This window comes from Periophthalmus magnuspinnatus, chromosome 23, assembly GCF_009829125.3.
Source record: "Periophthalmus magnuspinnatus isolate fPerMag1 chromosome 23, fPerMag1.2.pri, whole genome shotgun sequence".
Taxonomy (NCBI): Eukaryota; Metazoa; Chordata; class Actinopteri; order Gobiiformes; family Gobiidae; genus Periophthalmus; species Periophthalmus magnuspinnatus.
In genome coordinates, this window is record NC_047148.1 from 11,696,286 (window position 1) to 11,714,019 (window position 17,734).

The 17,734-nt window shown below is 38.0% G+C and overlaps 1 protein-coding gene across 1 annotated transcript; it reads left to right on the forward strand.

Moving 5' to 3' along the window:
* The first annotated feature begins 1,704 nt into the window (after nt 1-1,704).
* dcn (decorin) lies at nt 1,705-15,279 on the forward strand. Its single transcript, XM_033989768.2, has 8 exons — nt 1,705-2,154; nt 8,104-8,339; nt 11,593-11,705; nt 12,265-12,478; nt 12,723-12,836; nt 12,933-13,026; nt 13,611-13,749; nt 14,094-15,279. The coding sequence occupies exons 2-8, from the start codon at nt 8,123-8,125 to the stop codon at nt 14,292-14,294; spliced, it is 1,092 nt and encodes a 363-aa protein (XP_033845659.1). The 5' UTR covers nt 1,705-2,154; nt 8,104-8,122; the 3' UTR covers nt 14,295-15,279.
* Nucleotides 15,280-17,734: the final 2,455 nt, after the last annotated feature.

Genomic DNA, 17,734 nt, shown 5'->3' on the forward strand with positions numbered 1-17,734 from the left:
ACTCCAAAAATGATTTCATAGTGGTGTAATTATGCGTAAAGCACACCTGTAGAGCAGAAAGTCCCAGCAATCATTCAGATAGCATCTATAAATACAGCAGACTGGATCATACATGTACAGTGTCTTTGTGCATGTTGAGTGACAGGCTGATGATGCACATTTAATCTCACGTCTGATGCTCAGCAGGTCTGCACAGGCACAGGACTAAAGCAGTGGATGCAGTAAAGCCCTATAAGTGTTACATATTTTTGTTTAATTGGGCCAAAAGAAGAACAATGAGAACGTTGCCACAGCTTGATTCTTGTTTGGTTGCAATCCTATGTACTTTGTGTGTTGGTGTGTTTCTTGTTTCGTGTTGTGTTTGTATGAAGCAGAGTACAGAATGACTCTGGACTATATTTAGGCCATTTCATTTATTATTCATACTTGAGGACAAAGCAAAAATAAAACCCAAAAAACTAGAAACAACAAAAAACAAAAAACGCTAGCACCATCTGTTTCCACCAGTCCACTCCAGATCCTCACATAGAACTGATCAGATTTGTCATTTTCCTGATTGTTTGTTGGTGCATTTGCCAAAAGTGGTTCAGATATAAGACTGAACTAAAGACCACCCAGTAACAGTCCCTCACTCCCCTTAAAGCTTTTAAAAATGAGTTACTTCTGACAATGGTCCAAAAATGACCTCATATCACTGGACACCTGCATTTGTCCATTTAGTCACATAAGCACTGACCATATTTTAGGATCATCACACATGGAACTCAATTTCTGATCATTTTTAGAGTTTGATCTTATCTGAGGGAAATCTCTACTTTCAGTTGTCTGAACTTGAAATGTAATGGATTTAATTTTAACCTAAAATTGGTAGCTTGGGTGGGTGGTCTGCCATTTGGAAAAGTTTTAGCTTCAATATGACGTTTTAGTGTATAGTCCTTTGTGACTTTCAGTGAGATGCAATATCTGGCAGATGGCTAAAGTTAAGTTTAATAAATTGCCCTTGGACTGAAACACTTGTAGTTCTGCTTTTCATTTAGAGTCACGATCGAGAGATCATCGAAGGCACAATGAATCTTTTGTAAGACACTGATCACGCTGTGCCTCTTGGCTGATGCTTATTCATTTCATTTGTTTAATCATATCGACTTTGGTTAAAGGATTCCTCTTTTGGTAGCACAAACAACTTTAAACAATATTTACCAAGCAGCACCATGGCCTATAGTACTGCTCCCTGAAGATTTTAGAGGGTAGCTCTAGAAAGGATCTGGATTAAAACCTACAGTATGCCACAAATGCACTGTGGTAGTCCCTCAAGGTGCCATGGATAGAGCCAAACTGATGTCTGTCATACGACTTTTCAATTCATCAAAATTCATCAAGTTTATTGTTTATTAAGCTAAACAAGTATCAATCAAATATTTCCAAAAAGGGCAACACTTAAGTTTAAACTTATCATGATATTCATGTACTTTTGTACCATAAAAATATAAATGTACACATTTACTAAACATATCGGGCAGGCTATACAGATTGCTTGATGTGCATCTAAATCCCAAAATGCCTATTATAACTTAACGTTATAGAGAAAACTAAGCCACTGCCGCACATTTATGTTTCAACCTCCCCATTAAACCTAAACACAGAGCAGATTTTTACTTTCGAGGCTGAGACAGAACAGTTCTGGCCCAGCATGTCCAGTGTGACAGCCTAACAGAGAGGCAGTACCAGGCAGCGCTGAGTTTGGACCTATCATTACCAGATGTCATTGTGAGAGTGGCGTGCAGCCCAATCGCTGCTTATTGCCTTGAACGTCTCTGCCTCTTTTCTTCTCCATTCCTTCTGTTCCTTCTGCTTCGTCGTAACGCTCTCTATCGTAAGTGTGGAAGTTCCTCAACAATTGTTTCCTCTGAGTGGCTGTGGGACGCCCCTCTCTCCCTCCTGCCCTGCTCCCTTCTTTCTCTCTCTCCCGCTCCTTCTCTCTCCTCCCCTTGTTGTGACAGAGCACACCTGCTTGATCTTGGTTGCACGCGCTCTGTGTCCAATTACCCCACAGGCCACTTCATAGGCTCATCCCCCACTCAGCTGGATTTTTGAGAGTTCAAGCCGCATCTCGCCACTCTTCCATTCACTTTGCCTTGGGTCTACTGTGAACAGGTAGGTCCATCTTTGTTTTGTGAATACGTAGCACATTCTAACTGCTAACTTTCTGGTTAATGTCATGATGTAATACTGTAAAAATCTATATGACTAACTAGAAAACCTAACTCTCCTATTGTTTGCCTTTGTGGCTAGAGATCTTGAAATGTCTTATTATACTTAAAAATTCTGGCTTTGTGATGAGGCCCTTAATTCTTTCCAGAACTAAGAGAAAAGCTAGCAGCTAGAGAAAAGGGGGTGTGGTAGCAATGTAGCTGATGCTGTCTCTTCCATTGTGCCAGTAACACAATTTTCTGACTGTTAACCTTGTACCACCCAATGACACATGTTTTTTCATTTGATTGCTTTGTTAACAGTTAGCTGCGTTTGTGGTCCAGTTTGGTGCTGGGTGTTAATATTTTTTTTAATTTTACCTTTTAAAGACTTTTTTTCCAATTTCATAGGGTTTTAATTTTTCCATGTTTACACAGAGTTGTGGGGTTGATTGAGGCAAAAGTTAAACAAGTGGAAAAGATTAACATTTGCAAGCTTTATTTCATTGTGGTTGTTTGGCAAATGAGAAAAACGCCTGACACAACAAAGGCAGTTTATTTATGCTTGTCTCATTACTGTTTGTCGGGACTTTGAATGAAAAGCTTTTCAGCATGTCTCATATTTTCCATTGCACCAGTTCATTTTTCACTTAACCCTTATCTGCGTCTATATATTTGTGCTCCTGCTTTTTCTCACTCTCTATGTGGCATATACTTCACAGCAGTCGGACCAAATTGGCTACTTTTAAGTGAAAAGCTTTGAAGAGGAGATAAAAAAAACAGTATACCTGGCACCCACATAGTACCATTAATCCCGTAATGATACAGCTTCCTCTATCAAAGAGGTCTAGAGGCTTCCCGGCATGCCACCACATAGCACAGCTAACTCATTACATCCATTTTGCCAGAAGGGAAAATCCTAATAGGGTTCAGCTGCAGAGTGGACCAATGAAACATGGAAAAACTGTAGCAAAGAAAAGATATAGAAGTTAGGACTGCAATAGAAAAAACAGGGCTACACTGGACAAAAAGTATATTTTCTTGAGGAGAATCAATGCAAAAATACAAAAAGACAGAACACGCACTGGTTATAGATGCAAACTGTGGCGGATCTACATTTGGAACACTAATTTACATACTTAAATCATTCTAGTTGAAGTAAATTGAGTAAATATTTGTGGGGTAAATGGCCTTCACATTGAGCCAGAAATTCCTTATCAACCCAACTCCTTATCTCATTATGTAAAATCCCTAAAAAAACACTAACAAAATGAATCATTTCATTCCTTGGCCCATTGCTTCTAAACATTGTGAGGAAAAAAATTGTTTTGCTAGAAGAACTGAACTGAGTGGAGGGCAGGTTGTTCTGGATGAAGGCCCAGATTTGCATTGAAGACCTGCATTTTTTCCATCTGGGCAACAGATCTCCAGGTTACAATATGAGTGAATTAACAGCAGTGGAGCAGCCCTGCACCAGAAACCTGTCAGTCTCTCTGTTTAGAACTTTAGGACAAACCAGGATAAGGTTCTATAAAAGAAAAGAGCTCAGTCCGGAAAGAGGAGGAGAAGATGGAGAGAGAACAAAGGCAGTTGGACTGGGCAGTTGGTCCATGCGTCTGCTGGGCGGGCAGTTGATATAAGGATACAGCTAATGTGGTTTTGCTGGCTGTATTATGACTGCATTTTCAAACAGGAAAGTTCAAGGAATAGTAAATTATGAATATGGACTGTTGTTGAGTTTTAAAGGGGTTCCTAAATATTTTAAGTTACACCAAGTATCAGCATTTAGTACTTGTCTTGTCAAGTATATCTTTAATTAATGTTAAAACCATTATCCAAATTTACCTAAATCCAGGAAATGAGCTGTAGAAGTCCAGCTATTTCGATGGTAACTTAAAAACGATTTCGAAGTTTATGGGAAAAAACACTTACAGAGTGACCCATTGGACAAAAACTGCATTCCAGATAAGAGTGTCAAGGCCAAATTTTCTTATTACATGAACATTATGGCTAGAATTGTTTGTTGGCCATGTTCTTGCATATTTTCAGATACACGTGTAGCCTCCAAAATCCCCTGTTATTCCCACATCTCCTCCTACTAACAGTCATAAATCAGTGTGTGTCACTGCTTTACATTACTTTATTATCTGCTGGGATGTTGTTTATACAGTTGTGTGGAGTTTGCATTTACGTGGTGACGGGTTGAAAAGGACACGAGTTTAAGACGTCATGTTGCCTTGTAAATACTTTTCAGAAATGCATTACAGACAGAAGTTGACTTTAAGTTCTGGTTAGTGGATTGTATTAGTTGAATATAATATACAGTTATTATAGTTATTAGGTTTATGAAGAAAGGTGAGCACAAACATTTCATTGACGTGATTTGACAGTGGTTTGTAGAGGACATTTTAATCAATTTATCAAATACCAAAGTTTAAGGAAAGGTAATGATGGAGAATAAAAGGAATGGAAAGATACTCGAATCCCAGAACAGTGCTTCCTGTCTGGGAGTCATTAGAAACGCAGAGGCCAGGCCAAAGCTGGAACAGGACTCAGGGACACATCAGGGACACATCAGAGACAGAGAGGTGCAGAGAGGTACAGTGAGGATCATATCATCACAGGAAATGTCAATCCTGATGCAGACTATTTGGGGTCAAGCCCTTTTAATGACTTACAGGTTTGGAAAGGTGGACATGTTTGAAGTTCCATTTTAACTCACTTTAGATGTAATGTTTTTAGTGACTGTAAATTAAACTGACCTACATTATAGCTTTCTGTTTGAAGTAGTTGATGGATGGACTTGGATGTCAATGTTTAAAGTAATGTAGACTTCATAAGTACTTGGGTTTTGGACTGGAGTATGATTTGGAGTATTAGTATTACTAGTAGGTCACGTTGACAATAGATTTGTGAAAATAGCCACTCAGATGCAGTCAAAACTATGATAATCTTACATAACGTAGTCATAGATTATATAATTTCATTGTAGGTTTTGATCTGATAAATAGTTCAAATCGTTCATTGGCAGAACTGTCCATACATTTAACTAACATCAAATATTTGAAACAATATTCTCATTGGCTGGACTTAACTTAGGTTAATTCCTAAGCATCTATTTCTGTAAAATGCAGGTTAGGAGAATCTTAATGCTTGTAAATATAAAATGTTGACTTGCAGGATTCAGGTACAGCTGACCTGAGTCTTTATATGACCCTGGCGCCAATGGCCCAGCAGGTATCTTAACCATATCTACCTTATAGGGTTGATTCTACAGTATTCAAATGCACCTTGTGACCACTAATTGTACAAAATGCACACATTTTCATTACAACCAGACAATAACCCCTAAAGTCTCTTGTAAGTTCAAATCCTGTAAGAAAACCTCCAGGAGCAAATTATAAAGTGAGTCACATTAATTCCAGCTTTTAGCAGAGAGACTGCTAAAAGCTTTACTTCCTTTTAGAATGAAGACGTCTGTCTTGCATTATAAGGGAGGTAAAGAGTTTGTGGACAGAAATGACTGATTCACTGGTGGTCTCGTATATGTGTTTATGTGTTGGTAGTCATGGGTCAAATCAGGGAGACAAGGTTCACTGAAAACCGTGTTATTCCAAATGCCTGATGCTTTAGACCTCGATGGCGGCAGCAGCTTTGTAGACAAACTATTTTCTGTGCAGACTATGCCAAAAATCCCATTCCCCTTGGCAATCAAGTTGTATAAAATAAACCAAAGACATCTACATGTGCTATTTGTCCAATCCAATGAGACGACAAGACCTCCCTTCCAAGACGAGTTTTTGTTGGATTAAGACTGAAGTTGATCTGAGATAAGAAGGTGCAGTACAGCCAGAATTACTCATTCTGCCTAAACAAGGGGAACATCATGTCCTCTGGGCCTGAGGTTGTTCGCTATCTTCCCATGTAAGTAGTGTCTATCCAAATCACTAAGAAAACTGATAAATGAAATTAATAGAATCAAATTAAAGGCATTAGGTCCAAGCTTGGTCTAAAACTGTAGAGCATCAGGCATAAATTGATACTTCCTAAGTTTCTGTTAGTTTGACTGAACTGTACAGTACCAGTAGATTTGACCTGCAGCTTACTGATATCACACTAAGAATGCAGAGTATGATCCAATTTATTAGCACGGCAATGAGTTTCTTTGATTTTCTATTGTTTAAGAGAAGAGCCATTTAGTATTCTTCCCACAATCAGATATCAAACAACATAACACTTGGTGCTAGTTATTGATTTAAAATCACTTTTTCTAACTGCATATAAAGTCCCAGTCTACAAAGGAAGTACCAGTGAATGAAGTTGACTTTGAGTAGAGTGTGCATACAGTATATGGGACACTGTAACCGCAGAACTAAACTGACGGTGTGTGAAGGCAGTTGCTGCGTTTGGGATGAGGACTATAATTACTGCCTCTGTAACTCAGTGGAGATCCCATGACCTGACTTAACCCACATTTACAGTCTCATATATTCTGGCTTTACTGTTTATTTTACTCTCACGTTACACCAAAATCAAGGAAAATAAATCAATACATTAAATGTGGCAAATGTTGGTGAAGAAATCCTCCATTCATCTATGGTAATATGGTGAAAAAAAATCTATAATCTAATTTATAATTATTAAAACAATAAATAAGTCTATTATTCATGGAGGAATAAGCAGCAATGACCATCACAGACACAGACACAAATCAAAACACATCCACACACCAATGCCACACACAAGAGATACGGTAGAAGTGTCATGCTCTAAGACACATATGTCAAACTCAAGGCCCGAGGGCCAAATGTGGCCCTCCACATCATTTCATGTGCACCTCAACAGGGTAAACTAAAAGGTATGATGGTCTTAAAATGTCATTTTATCAGGAGATGAGCAGTTATACAGCCACATTTTTACATCTAGGCTAATACATATGCAATATTTGTTACTTGAACAAGTATTAAATACAGAAACAGTTAATTAACAAGTTAAAAAGGTAGTTAGATTTATTTTACATCCGGCCCTTTCAAGGCAGCTATTTTGCTAATGTGGCCCCTGGTGAAAATATGTTTGACCCTCCTGCTCTAAGACATTAATCTGTCAGCCTAATCCTTCCACAAGACAACTCACACTGTAAACTTGATACGTCCACACAAAGGGGTATATTTTCAAAGACAACTGTACATTTTGTCTTCCCTAAAAACACATGTTGAACCTCAGCCATGCCACAGAGACAGGAGGCAGAGAATGTTTTGGGTCGGTTTCATCCTGGATCATGACATTTAGGTTAAGGTCCACTGCAGACCAACTCTTCCCACATCATTTGTTAGAATCTGTGGCTATGGCCGCTCTGCAATTACTGTAGCATTGAGGAGGATGATCCTGTGTTTGTCAATGCAAATGGAGCAGGGGATTTTGAGTCAAACTAGTGCGTGAGAATGAAGATGAACTCTAAAGTGGCAAATGGTAATGGGTTTTTTAATGTCAGCTAAAGAAAAAAAAACACGTTTTTTCCTCTCTTATTGACAATCAACCACATTTTTCAATTTAATCTTATTTTGTCATCTTGGAAACAAATCAAACTGTAATTGAACTGAACTCTGCTCCAATCCAAATTCTTCTACTGATTGAAGATTGGCTGTAGACCTCTCAGTTGAAAAGATGCAAGTGATAATTGAAAACAAGAAATGACTGAATCTCAATCTAACCCCTTTTGGCCACATAAATAACAACAAAACTATTTAAATACCAACCTCTGTAAAACTGAGCTCCCTTAACCTCTTTAACCTTGGCCCTCTCACCTTTACCGCTGTAAGTCCAGGTCATTACAACTGCTCTGTCTGGCTCAGATTTCAGCCTTTCCCTCAATAAACTCACACACATAATACATCTTTACCTTTGCTCTCCTCAGGCTCCCCGATAGTGGCACCATGAGGTCGGTTTGTCTCTCCTTGCTGCTGGTCTCTGCCTGCTGGGCTCTGCCTTTTCGTCAGTCTGGGTTCATGGACTTCATGATGGAGGACGAACCTGGTTCTGGTGACCATGGGCCCAAGATCCAAGATAATGACTTCCCTGTGTTGGTCGCAGGTCCCAAGTGCCCATTCAGATGCCAGTGTCACCTGAGAGTGATCCAGTGTTCCGACCTAGGTAAAATAACAATATACGTACTGTAAATAAGACCACACATAATGGCAGCTGAAGCGGTCTCTGGATGATGCTATAGCTACATAGTCACAAGATGAATTGACGATATAGTAGATGATGATACTGTATTCATCTATTTTTAAATTAAAATGGTATATTTAGGTGTAATTCAGTTCATTACATACTAAACAATTCAAATAAACCTGACTGTACACGTTAATAACATTATTGCCATCTATCTAATTTTACTGTGGATGTCCAGGGTTGTTGCATATTTATGGATCTTGGCCTCAAATGTTTGGGAACCGTATCTAATTTTGACAACAATGGAATTAGATAAGGGTGTAAATAGCCTGATAGTATTTTGTATCAGTTTTACCAGCAAATTATTATTAGCACAAAAAACTGCTTATGAAGTTGGGACATTATGTTCGGTTATGGCTAGATATTATGCCTCTAAAATTCACTGGATTTTACAGTGTTACAGTAGATAGCGTATTTTCTAAAGTTCAAGTGTAGTATAAACTTTCACCAAATGCCTCAACATGTTTCAGTTAGTACAGTCATTACCAGTTCCTAATGTAAAGCTGAGTCACCAGGTCAAACAGCTGCGGTTAGAATAGGGTCTTCCAGTCAAAACTGTTTAAGTGTTGTCAGCTCTGTTTGGTCCACATCGCCAGTGTTTGTCTAATGTGAGTTAAAGCATCACCCACATTTTGAGTCATTGCACAAACCTCATCACAGAAAGATCCTGTTAGTCATATTTACTTGTATTTCTTGTTAACTGTTGTGCAAAGAAGGAACATGAAATGGACAAGATGACTAAAATGTGTTAGTAAAACGGTAGCTTTTATATGTAGCTTAAAGGTGTACTGTGTAACTTTTTGGTGGAGGGTCTGTCACTTGCTTGTATTGTATTGGTTTTGCTTTGCCTAGAACATTCCCCAGTTCATCTGTGGGGACCCCACTCATAATGAGAATACATGTTTCCAAGGTGTTTTTGAGCAACAAAATCACTTGTAATTGACTAAATATAAGATAATTTTAAGGCCTTGCTGTGGAATATTATGCAATGCAATAACAACTTTATGGAGAAAAGCAGGGCGCTGACTCTCCAAAAGAAAAGTTACATATTGCACCTTTAAACAATTTAGCGTGACCAGAAAGATTAGGGGTCACGGGGCCATATGGACATCTCCAGGTGACATATTGTTCATATTGAAAGACCTCTTCCATTACCTCAGTGCTCAGTGAGTTGGAGCTCCACAGTAGGATTGTCCACATCTGCCTCTGCACTGTTGAACCGGAGCTCCATCTGTTCTCCAGACCTGCTGGCACGCACAAAGTCAGACTCAGTCACTTTAAAGAATAAACATACATACTATACTGTGCTGATGTATGTTCTCATGTGTGGACCTGCACAAACAGGCCTGTCTGGAACAGTCTGCTCAGTATGACAAATCTAATGGGGTTTGTAGCGACCGATAATGTAATAGCATCCAATAAAGTAATAATTTTGGCCAAGTTTAAATATGATAGGTCGATAACATAATAACAAGCAACAATGTCATAACTATGGTGAGCCAATAACGTAATAACATCTTGACAATAATTACTAAAATTACGATATTATTTGCTGCAGTTATTAAATTACCAGAGAAAATATAGAAAAGATAAAATAACCATACAAAAGCTCCTTTAGGTGGCACTTGAAGCTCTTCAGTTTGTAGGTTTGTCTAAATTAGAGTTCATTGTATCCACTTTCTGGTCCACCATTGGATAATTTCTAGTTTAGAACAACAGTGAACATGATGTTGTCCACTTTTAGCCTTAGGTTAGTCCTGGAATAGTCTTGCCACAGACTTGGTATAGAGCTGGCACTTGGAAAGCCAGATCTTTTCTTTGGTGGCAATTGGTGTGACAAGTTTGAGAGCCATTGACTTATTACATTACTGGTTCGCCATATTCATTACATTATGGGCTTATTATATTTATACTTGGCCAAAATTATTACATAATTGGCTGTCATTACATTATTAGTTGCTATTGGGTTGACAAAAACTGATAAAGACAGTATTCCTGAAAATATATAAGTCAGTGGATTAAAACTGTATTCTCATCAGATCCCCAGGGTTTCTAAAAAGAAGTTCAAGGCTGATTGAATAATAATGGCATGTCAAATGCTCCTATTAAGTATTTTGTAAAGATTACTGTTCTACAACATGTTTTAAAACCAACCACCAAACAATTTTATTTGTCTTATCAGATAGTGGTTTGTTGGGTAGGAAAAGGATGTTGGGGTCACTAGTGTATCTTGAAAAACAGAAGTTGCTGGGAGAAAAAGGTTGGGAACCACTGGATTGAAAGATCTTATTTTGAAATGAAAAGTGAATGAATGTGAGAGTGAGAGTGATTGATTGCCAGCTGTGAGCTGGCAATCAATCACTTCTGAGCACTGTAGATGAGCAAGTAGACAACTGCTAAAAAAACATTAATGTAACCACTGCTGCCACAATACTGCATCTTAAAAAAAAAAAAAACATTTAAAAAACATTTAAATCTTGTGTTTTAATTACATATAAAATATTCAGCCTGCATTGCAGTCATAATAATAGGAGTCTTGTATTGAGTGAGTGCAGAATTGTATAGTAGAAGTAGATGATATGGAGCCGTGATGATGGCCATGACCACAAACAGCTGTGGTGGTTTGAGGTTGTTCGCTGCAGAGCTGACTGGAAAAGCTGACAGAGAAGCAAACGTAGCTGCCGAAAACCCACTACGTCACTACCTTCATAAACGAAGTGTGCAGACGCGGAAGCACCTTTGTCAGACTGTTTATTTTGTGCCTCTTCTTCTGAAATGAAAATTATTATGAACCTTGGTATCTTTTTTGGGAGTTGGCAGAGATTCCTGTAAGTACACAAATGTGACTTTTAACCAGTGTTTTTCATGGTTTTGATTCTCACTGAGTTAGCTTACATTTAAATACCATTATTAATCATACATAGTCTATCATGTTAGTCATATTATGTGAAAATGCAGTGCAAAACTGTTACTTCACCCTTTTCCATTATCTTATCTCCGGGGCTTACACATCAGTGATGATTAAATGCAGCTAACAACTCCATGCATGACTCATGAATGCAGAAGGAAGCCATTCTCTACCAATTTCCGTTTGAGGTTTGATTACCCAAGAATGAGCTACGACCACTAAAGGGCTTGTGTATCCATGGCCTTTTACATTATTTGTGTTTAGGTCTGAAGGCAGTCCCTGAAGATATTCCACATGATACTACTCTACTGGACTTGCAGAACAACAAAATTACAGAGATCAAAGAAAACGACTTCAAAAACCTTAAAGGATTACACGTAAGACAGTTTCCTTCTCCGCATCATCTGTCATATTATGTAAGTGTGTGGTTATGCAACCTGTCTTCTGGTACATGCCTACATTTTAAAGTAGGTAATAAGGTGTAAAACAATTCACAGCTATTTCAAAATAATAGCTTTTTACTTAACTCAGGCGGAAGGATAAGCCCCAGTTAACCTCATTCTCTGAGGTCCCTCTGGCATAGAAGTATTCACTGGTCCCAGGTGCATGGAAACTATTCAGCTCCAGGCCTTCAAACTTACTGGTGATTTTGTACTTGTAATAAATACCTCTGTCTGATGGTCTGGGCGGTTTCCACAGTTACATTACTGTCCTTTTAAGAGAAAAAAATTGCATACTTCATACTGTCTACTGATCTGCTCTCAGTGTCACATACAAAACCAAGCAACGTCAAGTCACGTCTCAAGAGGATCAAGGGAAGGTTGCATTGGGAAAGAACATCTGGTGTAAAAATGAATAAACAATTACTACATGCTTGGAGGGACAAGACTTGTCGTGGAAACCCTGGAGTCACTTGTTATGTTTTGTTGCTTGTAGGCTCTGATTCTGGTAAACAACAAAATCACAGTGATTCATGCCAAGGCCTTGACTCCTCTGACCAAACTGCAGCGTCTGTACCTGTCCAAGAACATGCTGAAGGACGTGCCCGCCAACATGCCCAAGAGTCTGCAGGAGCTCCGCATTCACGAGAACCAGATCACCAAGTTCAAAAAGGCTTCTTTCCAGGGCATGGCCCACATGATTGTCATGGGTATGAAGTGATATTTCAAACTGCATGTCATCTGCCATTGCATGTATCTGTGTTTATGAAGTAGATTGTACAAGAAACTTTTACCAGGCCACAGCATATATGAAAGCATCTGGAATTGTGAAATTTGGCATTTTTGTTGCTCAACCCAGTTGACTCATAACATAGTTCAGCTGTCCCTTAGAAGAATGTGACCGTTTAGATTTGCATAATCCTTATCTTCTCTTGTTGCTCTTGTTGTTTTTAGAGCTTGGTTCAAACCCCCTGAAGAGTGCCGGAGTGGAGCCCAGTGCATTTTCTGACCTCAAACGAGTGTCTTACATCCGCATTGCAGATACAAACATCACAGAAATCCCCAAAGGTATAAAAAAGCCTTGATTATTGATTAATTATGGAAATCCTATATCCAATCAGTCTGAGACAAATGAGTTTGCAAGTTGATCCCTGTACATTCCAGGTCTGCCCAGCTCTCTGTCTGAACTGCACCTCGATGGAAACAAAATCACTAAAGTGACAGCAGACAGCCTCAAAGGCCTGAAGCAACTGGCCAAGTAATTATTATTTTTAATGACTTTTAAATATTCTCACAGCTGTAGTTTTACAATAATTATTTCCTTTAATAAACCTTAGTTTTTAATAGCTGTGTATGTAAGTGTATCTATGTGTGTGTGTGTGTGTGTACGTACGTGTATATGCATATATATATATGTGTGTGTGTGTATGTATATATATATATATATATATATATATATATATATATATAGAGAGAGAGAGAGAGAGAGAGAGAGAGAGAGAGAGAGAGAGAGAGAGAGAGAGAGAGAGAGAGAGAGAGAGAGAGAGAGAGAGAGAGAGAGAGAGAGAGAGAGAGAGAGAGAGAGAGAGAGAGAGAGAGAGAGAGAGAGAGAGAGAGAGATAGATAGATAGATAGATAGATAGATAGATAGATAGATAGATAGATAGATAGATAGATAGATAGATAGATAGATAGATAGATAGATAGATAGATAGATAGATAGATAGATAGATATAGATATATAGATATAGATATATAAAGACTCTTACAAAGAAAGTAGTGGACACTCACACCAATGATTTAGGCCTCATACATTTCTGTTGGTCTTTGCCAATTTTCCAGACTGGGCCTAAGCTACAATGAGATCAGCTCAGTGGAAAACGGCACTCTGGCCAACGTGCCCCACCTGCGAGAGCTGCACCTCGACAACAACGGCCTGACCAGTGTTCCTGCGGGCCTGCCTGATCACAAATACATCCAGGTACATGCACTACTATACAAATACAGACAGCAGTATTGAAAGCAAATCATTAGAGTACACTGTGTGTTGGACCTGATTTGTCAAGTGTAAAGTAAAGCTGATAATTTTACAAAGGGGTTGAAAGTTCTCTTTGTAACTTTATAATGTAATCATTTGGTGTTTAGTTTCGATCTGCTTTTCACTAGTACATCTTTATCAAAGACATTTATTTGACTTTCTTGAACCACAATCTGGGGGTCTGTTATTATGCTCTTCTACATGCTTTATTTGGTGAAACCTAACTTATCATTATTGCCATCTCACTCCAGGACTAAACATTGTGATTATGAAAATCTCTTCTCTAGGTGGTCTACCTCCACTCCAACAAGATTGCCACTATTGGAACGGAGGACTTCTGCCCTCCTGGTTTCAACACTAAAAAGGCCATGTACTCCGGCATCAGTCTGTTCAGTAATCCTGTGTCTTACTGGGAGATTCAGCCAGTCACCTTCAGATGTGTCTTTGACCGCTCTGCCATCCAACTCGGCAACTACAGGAAGAAGTAGAGTTCTTGCCTCTGCAAGTGTAAATGAGTGTGCAAATGTTTCAAGAGCGTTTGACCACAGCATCAAAACTGACCCCAAATGTTGTCCACTGATGATGTCATTATTAGACACACTGCACAAAGCATCAACGCTAACCATTCCAAACATATCATTTTTAGAAAAGTATGAATGTTCAGCTGTTTACTGATGAAACTAGCAATTTTTTGACATGTCCTCTGTTGTATTCTTTGTGAGTAACCACACACAAGTAAACAGAATGAGAAGTACTTTGATTATTCCAGAGGGGATAATTCTTCTGAAGGGACTTATAACCACTCCATTGTCTAAGATCAAAAATGCAATGAAATGTATAATAACAACTTATAAGGAATATGATGGAGAACCCACACCAAATAAGAGAATTTAAGTTGGCCTGTAGAGCAGGCATTAAGGGCAGACATGTGTCTTTTATAACTATACAAACTGGTCGAATGTAATGTTCCTGTGTAGAATTAACAATGTTGAGTATATTGTTGCACAATCTGAGTTGTATTGTCTCACCTGCAGATAAAATCCTATCATGATTTCTTGTGCTTACTTTAGCTGTTTTACTAGCCCTGTTATGGTAGTATGTTGTTCCATAAAGCCATTTATAAACCATATATGTTTTCAAAGCCATGTCCAAAGACTTTTTGCATGTTTGTATTTCCATCTTGTGCTACATCGTTTAATGTCTGTTTGGTTTTGCCCTGTTGTTCCTCATGTACCAGTGCAGAGGTGGGACATGTGTAGACTGGTATGCTCATAGAACCCGATCCTGGAGTGAATGTTGTATAGACGCTGTATATAAATGCTGTATGTGTATAAAACAAATCTCTCTTTTCTTAAAGGCACAAGCACTTATCATAGCTCAGACTAATATATCTCCAACAACGGTGTTCCTCTTTTTCTGGAGCAGGGGCTCCCACTAAGGTGTCCTCGGAAAATAAAAATATTGATGTAAAAAGTAGGAGTTTATTGATTAATGTATTCATTTATATATACAAATGTGGTATACAAGTATAAAAGAAGGCAGAGATATGAATTGTGAAGGCAAATGTAATAAAAATATGCGTGAAAAGTCTGGCATTTCAACTTCACGATTACCTGTGAAGTCATCAATCTCATTTTGACTTTTATCTGACCTCCTGTTTCTCATCACTGCTCTGCTACAGATGTTTGAACACATGAATGACGGCTTCTATAGGATCAGATAGATTCTTGTGGTTCAATGTTAGGACCTAAAATACACAAAAGAGAAGGAGTTTGTCTTTTATGTTTTTTGTTTTTTTTAACTAAAACATTGTTGATTATGAAAATGCATCAAATGGCTAGGTGTATATTTAACAAAAACACATAACAAAACATAAAATCCAGTTTGTTCTATAAACTCACATCATACAGTTTGTTCATCACAGTATATAAATACATTCTGTATATAGTATATGATAACACTAACCAGTGCACACATATTGCGCATTGAGCGTCATATGTATTACTTTGATTTGTGGGGAATAAATCTGAGCTTATGGAGTAAGTGATCAGCATTGGAAATCACTGCTTCCAACTAATGTAACAAATTATGTAATGGCATCCTGATACCAAACTTAGGTAAAAGAAGTAAGTATTTGCATTACATATTTGTGACATTTTGCAATAGAATCCCTCTATAATATTTAAACTTATACATGAAATAAAAAGGCATCTTATCCCAACATGAGCATAAACAAATGTAAAATGTGATCATCTCAAAACAAAGTATAAAACTGTAAAGTGAGCGTCAATGTTTTTTTCTCACTCCAATCTTTGCCCTGTTGCTCAATGAAGCCCAGTTATCTGTCGCCCCCATGTGGTGACTGTGTGTCTTGTCTGCAGTCTTTTCACAGTGAAATCAAAGAGAAAAGCATGAATTTCACCCTTTACTAGGTACAAACATCATACAGGTGATTCATTGTACATTTTATTGTAATATTTTAACATAAAATTTGTACATAGTAAAATATATTATTAAACCTTAATTAAATTAAATGTAAGCTTACAATGTCAAGGACAAAAGGAAAGACAAGTGATGCACCAGCAAGTAAGTAAGATTGCTAAAACCAAAATAAAAACTACTAAAGACAGTGCACATGCAAACCAAATCTGTAAGGTACTGTATCTAATTCCTTGGTTGATTAACAATATTAATTGCAGCACTCTCATTTTTATGGAACATGTTTAATGTCATCACACAAAACATGTGTGACTGAAAAGGACCAGAAGAACGGTATATTCTTATCTGCAGCACATGGGAGTCCATGAGACAACATAAGGAGAGCTACCACATGGCCACAGCATGCAGACAACAGAAGGTGCTGTCTGAGGTGTTATCAAAGCCTATGTGCTTCTGTGCCAGGGCGTCCCAAAATAACACTATTTGTTAATGCACTTGGATCCTGCTGTAGGCGCCTGTAAGCATGTTGATATGGGTGCTAGTTTTTGATTTACTTTATTGTGTTTTGATACAAATTATGTCTATATAATATTGTGAAAGTTGATATGCTGAATCATATAAGTAATTTCAAATTTACTTGCGTGTACTTGGACAACAAGAAAGAGAGAGAGATTTGTAGGCTTGTGCTGAATTGCATAGGCAGTAAAGTAATAGTCTATATGACATATGCAGCCGTGAACAATCTTCTCTATATTAATAGCAAGACATCTCATTCATTAGTGCTCTCTCCTTCTTTCTCTCTATTGCTGAACACTGACAGATTTCTTTATTTGGCTACAAGACAGTACACCACAGGAGTTGGTACATTTTGTATGAAGTTTAAACACTATTATGGTACACATTTGCTTATGGTTTGTGTGTACTGTCTCAAGGCACCTAATGTTGGTAAGGCTAATGAGAAAAGGAGGTGCTGACCATATAGACATGCCTGGGGAGGACATGAAATCTCTTGCAAAATCATTTGACACAGGATCTTTCTCAAGATAAAATCGCCCCAAGATTGTGCACACATCAGAAAAATTATTTTGTTTTTTCCCTAATATAGTTACATTTGGCTTAGACAAAAAACACGGTTAAGCACTAATTGCAGTTACACATCATGAGAAGCCATAGCCAAAGCAGAACTAAAATGATAGCAACAACATACAATTTTACTACAAATAAAAAGGCCAAAATTGTGAATGGAAACTCACAATTTATGTATTATAAAATACAAATTGTGTCAAAATCTCGTCTCGTGTCTTGTCTTGTGGAAATTGTGTCTCATCCCACCCAGATTACCTCTGGTATCACACCATCAGAACAGTACGTAAGGTGTCTTGGCTTTAAAGAGCATTTGCTCCCAAAACAACTAAGTTGGTTTGACCAATAATTCTCACACTGTAGAGTCTTCTATTTTAGGTAATGGAAACATATTAGACCAGGCAAA